At 38.7% G+C, this 11,608-nt stretch overlaps 1 protein-coding gene across 3 annotated transcripts in view; it reads left to right on the forward strand.

Annotated features, from left to right (window-relative positions):
- CCSER1 (coiled-coil serine rich protein 1) overlaps positions 1 to 11,608 on the forward strand; it is a 687,005-nt gene that overhangs the window by 341,568 nt on the left and 333,829 nt on the right. For all 3 annotated transcript variants that reach the window (XM_009273535.1, XM_009273534.1, XM_019470564.1), the window contains exon 7: positions 3,787 to 3,870. In XM_009273535.1, coding sequence (XP_009271810.1) covers positions 3,787 to 3,870 — 84 coding nt within the window. The remainder of the gene's footprint in view (positions 1 to 3,786; positions 3,871 to 11,608) is intronic.

The following is an 11,608-nucleotide window of genomic DNA, read 5'->3' on the forward strand; positions in this document are numbered from 1 at the left end:
AGCCCCAGAGTATTCAAAGTTATATTAGAAAGCCCTACTTTATGGGGGGAAAAGTTTCTTCCAGCTTTGTAATTACAGTGTAGACTCAGAATACACTGATTGCACGCTCTGCTAAAAGCAGGCCATCCTTTTCAAGTCCCTTCCTCTTTGATGTCTGTTGTTGTGACAATTCCAGGGAATTCTGGTTTTCAGGTAGTTTCTTTTTTACTATAAATCGCTATTGGACTGTGTCTCCTCTTCCTCATTCACCTTGAGAAGCTTTTCTCAACAAACTTCTTGGTCTTTCCATAGCAGCCTTGCACTGTACTACAGTTTCACAGTAGGTAATGAAACATTTCAAGCCTCCTAAGGAGTAAAGGTGATCTATTTCAGAATTCACACTGTCTGATATGCATTGCTGTTTGCCCCTGGACTAATAAATAACCCAGCATTCCACCAGCTTTTCCTGCCCCCGCACCTTTCAGTGGGATGCTGCTTCTTTGGTATCCTCCACACAAGCCTTCACTGACATATTTCGGCTCTTGCACAAGAATGGGATTTTTTTGAGCCTTCTCTCCTTCCCTAGCTTTCAGTAGTTACTTTCTGGAAGAACTGTATTCACCGTTTTGGCAACAGATAGTTGGTTCTATAACATTTTTTATTCTGTTACTACTACATTCAGACAGATGTATGGGATATTGAAATTACCCAAGCCTTTCTGCAGTCGAATACTTTTTTCTCTTTTATTCCTGTATGGTATTTTCTTTCTTCTATTCATGTTCTCAGTTGGTATTATAGCGGAAATGTCCTCAAAATATAATAGAAACAGAAGAAGCACCAAGCACCATTTGTCTTGCATTTGCAGAACAAATGATGCCTGTGCAGATACCATGCAGCAAAATGGTATTATAAAATCCTAATTCTACACTGTGTTCAACAAGAAAAAGAGCTCTCTGCTGCTTGCAAACCCAGTGTGGTGTAAAGTGGATGGAATATAGACTGTTTATTATTACTTCTTTTACTAAACAATAACATAAAAATGTGGGAATTGCTAGCATTTCTCTTTTACTAGACATTTCTGGGTAACTCCTGCATACACATTGATGTACCTGCATAGCAAGTTGCAGGGAAGACCTTGTCTAAGGACAGTCCTTGCTGAGATGCTTGGGTGCAGATGAAGTCTTCTGTTTGGTGGCAATGATTGTATCACCTGCATTCTGCAGTTAAGTTTACCTAACTGCTGCTAGCTTAGCTTAATACTGAAAATTATTTGAGCGAGGGGTGGAAACGATAGGTACTCTTTTCTCTAAAGCTGGCAAATGCATGAAGGGTATGGGTCCAACCCTCGTATCATAGTCCCGAGTATCCCAGCACAGTGGGTCCCCCAGAAATTGCAGGACACGCTTTTACTAAGCTGCAGTGGTCCGCATAGGAGCTGATAATGTGGAGTATTGATTTACAAGAATCATGTCACAGTGGCACATGTTAATCAGTTTCACTGGTATGTGGCAAGACAAGGGAAAAATTACCTTAGCGCTAGATTTTTTTCTCCAAACTGTAATGACAGTTATGGTCTATGAGAAAATTCTTGCATGGAATATAGAAGCTGAGTGCCTGAAGAACTGCGCTGCGCAGGAGAGGTCTGTCCCTTGTGTGGATGAGGAATATCCAGCTGGGTGCATGACTGCTTTTTGCCGGGAGAGGTGCACCGTGATTTTTAAGTCTTTGGAAGCTCTGGGAGGCAAAACCTTTCTTCAAGCTCTCACTAGTCCAAGGGAGGCCTGCATTGCCTCTTAGGCAATACCTAGTGCCAAAGCTCATCTCAAAAGTCTTTCCTGCTCTAGTTACCATACGCTATTACAGGCTTCATTGCTGTATTTGCTTTGCATGCTTTTTAAAAGCTATTTTTGTAATAGTCTTGATTATGGGACCTTGTTGTTTTCCTTCTTCCACTGTGCATTCCACTAACCTTTTTTTTTTTAAGTTAAAAAGGGGAAAATAGCAGATAGCAGCAATGTGAAACTGTGCTGACAAAAGGAACTCAGAATAATGTAACTAGAAATTGAGGTACAATAGCTAATGCCACATCATTTTTAAAACAATTTTTTTAAAATAAAGACCTCACTGATAAAATAATAGTGAAGTTCTTGATACTTTAAACTATATTTTTTATAAGCAGATATTTTTGCTAACTAAAATGTTAAATATGTACTAATAACATATTGTGTGCTGAGGCCTGTATTCTGGGATGTATTAGTATTTTATTTGCAGCTAACATTCCTAAACAGTGATCTATTAGTAGGTATTAAGAGTGTAATGCTGCTATACCTTATAGCAAAGAAAAATTCCTGTGAGTTTTTCCCTAAAGGAGATGGTGCAAGTCCCAGCTTCTTTTCTAAATTTGAATCTTTCATAAGATCTGTACAGCGTACTGAAGTAGTATGTAAGCAGGTCCATTATGTCTGCCAGAAATGGGGTATCTCTTTTTACTGTAGTTGTAAATATTTGTGGTTTTACGTGTGAGGAATGTCTTGTTTCTTTTTCACATTCTGTTCAAGCAGATGATGAGCAATATAATTACTTTGAAAGGTAACTATTATAACTGAACATTTAACTGAGGAAAATGGACTTCACACTCTTTTTCTTGTCTCATATTTGTGTGTTCATTTGGAGTTGCAAACACATTAGTACAGAGAGAGTTCAAGTTTATCACAGCGGTTGATAACCTTTTGAACCCCTGAGCTCTTCATGGTCTAAATAAATTCTACCTTTTGTACTTGTTATCATCTGTTAGCTAGAGGCCCAATTTTCTTATTTTTAAACTAAGGATGAAAGTCTTGTGCAAGTATCATTGTATTCCCAAAAGTTTTCTTGTTGTATGGCTCATTTTTTGGGGGAAAATAACGATACTCCAAACCAGTAAATTTCCCAAACTTTGCAAATATGTCTCTGTACTAGAAAGATGTGAAGATACAGTGCTTCGTTTATAGTTGTATGACCAGCCAGTTGGCTGGTTAGTTTCTTGGTTTTTTTTTTTCCTTCAACATTTCAGTCTTTTCATTTGAGTTTCTCCTCTTGGATGTTTATCAGAACAACATAAAAATATGTGATTGACATTTCATCTCCAAATAAGGTGTTTAGACTTACATGAACTCACAAAATTTCCTGGGGGCAGCTTGCAGACTGCCTCATGGACCTGGGTTTGGCTACAGTTTTAGCTATTAGGTTCGTTTTCATGCAAGTTAAATTGAGTTATAGTCAATGGTTATATCGCTAAGTGGTAACTATTTTCTTTCCTCCACCCTGTTAATACCAGAATTGCTGCTGTTTTGGCTGACATGGGACAAAAGATGTATGCATGGGAAGGGTGCTTTACTTTTCCTGTGAATGTCTTTTGTGCTTTCTTTTTCATCCTCTCCAAGATCAAGAGCTCCACAAGAATGCTTCTAAATTGATATTTCTCTAATGTTGTTTTGTATGAGTAAAATTATAACATTTCATAGCTGTTCCTTAACTGAAAAGGAATGACCTGATAGGATCTTCAGTAAAAAGGCTTAGAAGATTCAGAAAACAATGAAATGGACTTCCATGCAGGGAGCTATTCACATTTCTATGTAATGTCTTTGAATCCATTAATTTGTTTATGCTGCAACTTAGAATATGTTATTGAAAATACCACACATGACAAAGGCGAATTGAGTTTCGTTACTTGGATGTAATTATCTCACACTATGTGAAACAGCCTTTTGTCAAGAGCAAAGTAAAAGCGTTAAGCCTATTATAAGATCTCTTTTGATGTTTTTGTAGGATGGAATAAAAGATGAATGCTCAGTGCTGAAGCTGCAGCTGAAGGAGAGAGATGAACTCATAGCCCAACTTCGTGAGGAGCTGGTAAGCAGGAGAAGCAATTGTTTTTTTAAGTTCATTTACCTGATAATGTCACTCATGGAGACCAGAAACTAAAGAAATACAATTTCACACCTGCTACAGAATAGCTAGCCTAAGGCTATGTTAATCATTCAGATAAACACTGATAACACTGTCTAGATTTCTAGGGACTTGTCAGCCTCTGAAGTGGCTACTATCTGGATGCACTGCTAGTAGAAGTTTCTCTTAAAAGATTGTGTTGACAGTCGTCTTGCAGTATCAAAGAGGCAGAGAAGTAGCACAGCACTGTATGCATATGGCAGAAATCTTGAAGGGCCGTGCACTTGTCCTGATGAATTGTGAATACTTCTCCCATGAGCTGCTCTTCACATCCACAAGATTGTTCAGTAGAAAATGAAATACTTTTTTCTCCATAATAGATGTATTTTACATTAAATAAAACAATAAATATTCTCACGCTTGCTGAACCTTTCCTTTCCTTCCGTATAATTAAATAAAACAATAAATATTCTCATGCTTGCTGAACCTTTCCTTTCCTTCCGTATTTTTCCTGAGGTAAAATATGTGATATAGCAATTAAAAAAACCTAAACACATGAAAATGCATTTTATTGTCCTATTAAGACTGTGCTAACATAATTTTGAAATTCCATTTTTGATGGAACATGATTAAAACATGTATGTCTTCAGTAGTCTTAATTAAAGGAGACGGATTTTTCCACCTCCTCTCTCACAAACAGAGAACTTAAAGACTCTGCAGAGAAAACATGTAGGGTCACCACATTCAGGAAGGTGTTCAGCACGTACGTTGCTTCCATGGAAGTTGCAGGTGTGCAGGCACCTAAGATTTTGTATAAGCACCCTTTGTGAGGTGAGGTTGTTTCCTTAATTAGACCTTAATATCTGATCTAGCTCAGGGGCTTTTTGTGCCTCTCTGTCTCATGCCTGGTGGCTAGCTCAGAACCTGGACAGAATGAATTCAGGTCCACCCATTACTGCATCTTTTATATACTAACCAAAAACGCCAGTATATTTTTACACCAGCACAAATAGCTAGGTTTCAAGTTGCATGGGAAAAATGTAATGCTGCTCAAGGATGAAAGATTCCTTTGCTATATTAACATCTGCAAAATACATACAAGTCATCAATATTCTTTGTTTCATATTTGACTACATTAAGAAATGATGTATGATGTAATTATTATCTAAAATTAAATGACAAAATGGGACACAGGGAACATCAAGCTTCTGCACAGTCCTGGAGCATTAATTTTATATCAGTCTAGTTCAGAACATACGCTATTTAACTGGTCGACAGTTTTGTCAGTGTAAAATTATCCTGTATTGATACAGTGAGCTGTAGCTCATTTGCTGTTAACTGTTGTCAAAGTTCATCTGTATATATGTCAGTTGCAGAAGAAAGTCCCACAGGGAATTTAGTTCTCCTCATAATAGACAGAAAAGTACATTTTCCTAGGGTCATGAAATAAGGATTTCCATATGAGTGAAAATAAGTATCATGGATTTAATCCATGAGTAACTGACTTCAGTTTTGATACTCTAGGACTTGTAAAAGGGTACAGGTGGGAGCACATTTAGTCATTTGAAATTAAGTTTTGAAAGGACTCAGTATATCTCATTTACTTCTATTGAACTAAATAAAGCCAGATTGGGAGATGACTATGACAGAAGCTGGACTTAAGGTTATGAACCCTACTTAAAAAAAGTAGTGGATGCCCACAGGATTGGAAAAAAGGATTGTTGTGCGTACACATGACCATCAGTGTATTTTTTAACCTCTACTGTGTATTGTCCTGCAGTACTATTTATCTGTAAAAAGTTGGGGTTTTATTTTGTTTAAGGGTGTAGTGTTGTAAGAACTGCCAGGATTTCTAGAGCAGCTAGAATTAAAGTCACAGGCTAGTAAAAGAGCTCAGTAAAAAAACACTTAGAACTTGTGCCAGAACTGAACATTTTGACAATCTTCTGGAAACAAAGCGACTGTATTGCTTTGCCAGCATCCATGGGATCACTAAACTAAAGTCTACTTGTCAAAGGACCTCAGCAATCGAACAGGGGAAACACCAACTCAGCTTAGGCTTCTCTGAAGTTAGGCAGCTATGGAGCAGCTCTTTTCAACCACAGTTTTGATCTTAAGCATCTAAAAAGCCCCGATATACTTATAGTGAGCCCCTGTTGTTTCCCTCATGCCTGTAACGAGCCTGTATGAGGCTGAGGATGCAACTTGAAGTCCTCTGAAGACCAGCAGGGCTCCGGTCCCTCTGGCCACCACCTCTTGCACTGCACATCCAGCGTCCTCTTCATGGAGGTGCCCTGGGCCCTGCCACTACAGCACTGCTAAATATTGAGGCACGCCAAAAGATACACCCGGGGTTCCCATTCTCTGGTTTGCTCTGGGGCTTTTTGCAGGGCCTCAGGCCCTTGCGGAAAGCCCCTGCTGCAGCTTCGCTTGCTGTCCTGCTGGCTAAGGAAGCCACTCCAGGTGCCGGGCAGTTGTTGCGATCCCCTTTTTTGCATTTCTCTGCTTTCCCAATGAGAGCTTCATGCTGTTTGCTCCTCATTGCTGAGGTGCTTTAAGGAGCTGCATGTGGTAGACTGTTCAGGGAAAGTAAGCTCTTTTTAGAGCTGTTAAAAATGAAGTAAATTTGAAATGATCGCTAGAAAATGCTGATAAAAATGTTTTCTTCACTTACATAAAATCAGCCAAAAATTGATGCAAAGCATGCTTTAATATTCTGCAAATCCTATGGTTATTTATGTGTCTGTAAGACTAAATATTAGGAAAGTGAATGTTTGTAAGAGATAAGTAGAACAGTAATTTTTGGCTAATGAAAGTGTATGCCTTTTCACTTAGCTACAATATATTGTGACATAGCACTTGATGGATAACTACCATTTTTATTCTTCTGTCTTAGGGCAACCCATGTTCAGAACATTGTCATTCTGAATACAGAAATTTAACAGTTGTAAATACAACCTGCCTGTCTTAAAATCCTGGCATTATTACGTTAATTCAGAGATAGCACTTTAACATAAAAATCAACTTGAGTGGGAGTCGGTTTTGTACTTCTTGAGAGACGTATATGAAAGTCTGTACTTTTGTTGTGGTTTTCCATTAAGTTGGATGCTTGCATGTAGGTTTAAAACACCTGGTTAGTTAGTTTTTCTGCAGAACTCTGCAACTAACCTAAAGCGTACTTCAGGTAAATTTTGGCTCTTCAGAAGCTTTTGTTTCTTTCTTTTCTCTAGTTTTTCTAGAGTTTTCTAGTAGTCTTCCCCTCCTGCCTTTGATCTTTTTAATTTTCAAATACTTTTTAAAAAGTATTTCTACCATATTTGAGTGCATTATGAAGGAGACCTTTAACAGAGCTGATGGTGGAAAACATTGATGGAGTGCGAGCTGACCTGCTGTAAATTGATGAAGCTGCAGAGCACCTGCAACTGTTCTCTCTCCTAATTGCTATCTAGCTCTTGAAGGGAGAAAAGGGTAAATCTTTGAGGAATGAAAATAGGGGTTTAGATGTTCAGCTACAAGACCCAGGTACAAAAGATAAAATGCAAGGAGCCCTCACCTATCTCTGAGCAAACAAAGAAGAACTTAGAAAAGTAGTCCCTCGCCAGTTTTTTTGGTTTGTTCTCTTTTTGATGATAATGTTGGATTGACTCCCTTGGTCACCAGAAGTGTGTCTGTCATCTTTGGAGGAATAAATATAGGTAGACACAGCAGTGGAATTAATTCTTCTGTTCTCTTATTATCTCCTGAAAAACACCTGTTTCAGGAATTGTAGGAGAGTTTGGCTTCCAAGATGTCAGGCATCCAAAACTGCTCTAAAGTTCTTTGGAAATGGTGAACCTGAGCAGGAACTTAAAATTTGGGTTCAAAGCATTGCTTTGTCTCAGTGCTGTACTCGTTCGTGAAAATATCTTCTTACCCAGACAATCAAAGAAATGAAGTGAGTCCATTCTGCAGGGTTTGGTAAAAGGAGTCATTTGCTTGCTCTTGTTCTCTTTTTCCCCCTAAAATAAAAAAAAAATAAATTAAAGTCTCAGTTTTCATTGGACACAGAAAGATGTTTGAAACCTCAACTGTCTCCTACCAAGCTCTACCCTGAAACTGCATCTATGCGTACCTTTTACAAATCAATCTTTTTCCGCTGCAGCGTGAGCACTTAGGATGACTTTAAGCAGAAAATATTTTCAGGGTATAGTAGCAAAAATAACGGAGTGCTGCTTACAGTAACATTTATTCTACTGCTGTCACTGGTACAGCAGCATTAACACTGAAAAATGAGCGTTAACAACATTATCCTTTCAACCTTGATGTCCCTGTGTAACTTGAGTCATGTGTTGTCCCATCGAAATGAAAAATGTAGTGAGGCGGTTTGGGTGGATTGTGAGTGGAGGTGGAGGCAAAATTAGGTTAGGAAATGAATCCCCCTTATAGCCCAGCTGGTGGAGGTATTTTTCTGCTGTGGAGGTGGCTCTTTATCAAATGTTAGACTTTACATTTATGGAATGGCTAGGTACAGTGCTAGCTAAGTGAGCTTTACCTCAAGCTGTAGAAATTAATGCTTTAGGACTAGATATTCTAGAATCAGCTCAACAAAACATAACTGCTCTTTGTTTTTGTTTTATCTTTGCAAATTGTAAACAAGTTCTACTTCCACATCCAAAACCTATGTTAAATTATTTTAAATTATTTGGGGGGGGGGGGGACGACAGGTTTGTGGTGTTTGGTGGGGGGGGTTGGTGGGGTTGTTTTGAGTTTTTTGGGTCGTCCCCCCCCCCAAATAGAGTGTATTCCTGGAGGGCAGAAAGATGGCAAGCTTAGCTCTTTCCTGTAGGTTGATTTCAATAATGGGCAATTAGCCAATTGCTGCAGTTTTGAAGTACTGTGAAGATGAGTACTTGTTATCCAGCTTTGAAGTGTAACAGAAAGCCTGAGATGCACTTAAATCCTACTGATGAACTGTTTATGAAAGACACTCGGGTTAAGTATAAAAATCACCTCGAAATGTAGTTACACCAATATAGATGCCTTGAATTTGTACAGTCCTAGAATCACAACTTGTTTTGACAGGCTAAGAGTGAGATTTGGATAAATAAATTAATGAAGTCATGGTGAATACCACTTTTTGAATTGTTAGGAAAAAGAAATTTTGATTAGTCCACTCTATTTTCAAAATTTTAAAAAAGTCACCCTTGAAATTTTAAAGAAATGAGGTAATTCCTATTTGAAAAGAATAATAGTCCTATACTAAAAAATAAAAAATTTCTAGATTAATTTTTACACTGAGTACCCACTTGCTCTACATTCTGCTGGTTTGTAGTATTATTTTATGAGGGGATATTACAGACCCATGGGTGATTTACATAAGAACAGGCAGTTGCAAGTACTTTCAAATCCTCTTTCTTCCTCATATTTAGGAAACATTAGGAGCAGAAAAGAAACAGATTAGGTGTACTTAAACATTATTAAAGTGTCAGGCTTCTTTCCCTCCTTTTTACAGGAGAATTAATTGCAGGTATTCCAGAAAAGGCTTATCTGAGCTGTAATTACTCTCTGAGTCAGTTCCACGAGACAGACATGGAGTGTGAAAGTGTTCCTCTTTCTTCCTCATATTTAGGAAACATTAGGAGCAGAAAAGAAACAGATTAGGTGTACTTAAACATTATTAAAGTGTCAGGCTTCTTTCCCTCCTTTTTACAGGAGAATTAATTGCAGGTATTCCAGAAAAGGCTTATCTGAGCTGTAATTACTCTCTGAGTCAGTTCCACGAGACAGACATGGAGTGTGAAAGTGTCAATATCCTATGACAGACAATGGGGATTAGGCTCCGATTCCTTGTCTACGCCAGTCCCTTGATGAGAAGCTGCCAGTCAGATAGGATCTTTAATATTCCTTGGCACTTATGGAGGTGATTCTGCATATGAGTTGAAGTCCCTATCACAAACCGTTGTCATATCATAGTGTTTGGCATAGATAAACGATTATGTCATTGGCATAGAATAGTGTCTTCCTGGTCTCACTGAGGTTCTGCTCCCGAGCATTTCATCAAAATAACACTGCAGAAATGAGCAAATCTGAAATACAGAATGTGTCCAAAGTCTCCCTTGAGATACAGTGCTGAGGCTTACATTCCTTTAATAACAATGCACCGCCTCCTTGTCTTGGCAGCAGTGTCACTTGTAGACTGCTGGCTTCATGAGACGCGTAGGCATTTTACTGACAGGTCTTTTAGTACAAACAGGCAAATATGATCTGGCCTTACACCGAAATCTCAGAGAACTTCAGTTTTTGGTTTATGTGAAAGACAAAAAGTAGGTCTCAATGTCACCATTCCTTTTTTCACTTTATTTTTTTTAACCAATTTGAATTAACCAGTTTTAACTCTAATGAAAACATAAAGATACCAAACTAAAGATCAATTTTAGGACAAACGGAGATGGCAGCGTCTTGGAGGTGTGATGGGAAGGACGACTTTGTATGTTGTAGTTCATCGGCTTTGTAGATGTTACATACTTTTGACTGACATCTATTTTGAGAGATTCAAATTTCTCCTTAAATGAATGATGGTAGATTATGGTATATTATATTTCCTATGTAGCAGCATATAGTGTAGCATTTGTTTTATACCATGACTGTGTCAAGTTCAAACTAGAGCGTTAACCCATGTCCTTGGAGCTCTGTGGAGCTAAGCTGCTATGCCTGGCCTGAGGGGCTGACTGGAGCAGTCCTCACCTAAGACTTGCAAGGGGAGCTTTCGTGGTGCAAAACAGGATTTATACCAAGGCTTGCTGGGTAATTGAGGTAAAGGAAAATCTGTGTTGTGTTATAAGTGCTAGGAGTAAAGGTTATGAAGAAGGCAGCAAAGAGCCAGTGTGAGTTTTGTATAGTTTTGATTGCTCAAAATCCTGGATTTTTTTAAAATTCAGTTTGTGTTTTTCATATATACATACACATGTGCGCGCACACACATATAAATATATATATATACTTGGGCTGGAGCCAATAAATAGGGGCGCACGTGAGCCCCCGGGGGCACTCTCTCTCCGCACCGACCCCCCCCGTTGGCAGGTCCGACGCTGGATCCAGGATTGGTGATTTCTTTCTCTCTCTCTACCTCTCTCCTGCTGCTCAGCTCTCTCTCTTTCTCTTTTTCATTCTCCTTCTTGCTCCCTGTTTTTGATGTTGCTCAGTAATACAAGGCCTACCTCAACTCACCACAAAGCCGCTTAGCTTGTGTTATATATCAAGACATAGAGGGTTGATGCTTATAGAAGTGTTTATGCCATTAAAGTTGGAGTTTGTTTTTGGACCTTGAGTGTTATTTCACCTTAATCCACACCGAGGGGATTTGCGGATCTTAGTCACTCTCCCCTTCCCGCGGGTGGGGCGTGACAATTGATACACAGAAACATGCATGTGTTCACACACACGCGCACTGTCTCTCTTATTCAGTATGCTTCTTGGTAGTTACTTTCCACTCAAGAATTGCTAACATTTTTATGATAAAGAAGGTTATAGAAGGAAAGTTGGCTAAAAATATGGAAATTTACTGTTGCTTGACGTGGCCCTATATTCCTGATATTGGATAAATTCTCAAAGAAGTACTTAAGAGCTTAGCTTGCATGAAAATGACTGCTGTCAGTATCATCTAGCAACATGCTATTGCATTTTGTGTGTTTATGAGAGCAGAAAAGTACTGTTGCCTAACTAA

This window comes from Aptenodytes forsteri, unplaced genomic scaffold, assembly GCF_000699145.1.
Source record: "Aptenodytes forsteri isolate BGI_AS27 unplaced genomic scaffold, ASM69914v1 Scaffold93, whole genome shotgun sequence".
Taxonomy (NCBI): Eukaryota; Metazoa; Chordata; class Aves; order Sphenisciformes; family Spheniscidae; genus Aptenodytes; species Aptenodytes forsteri.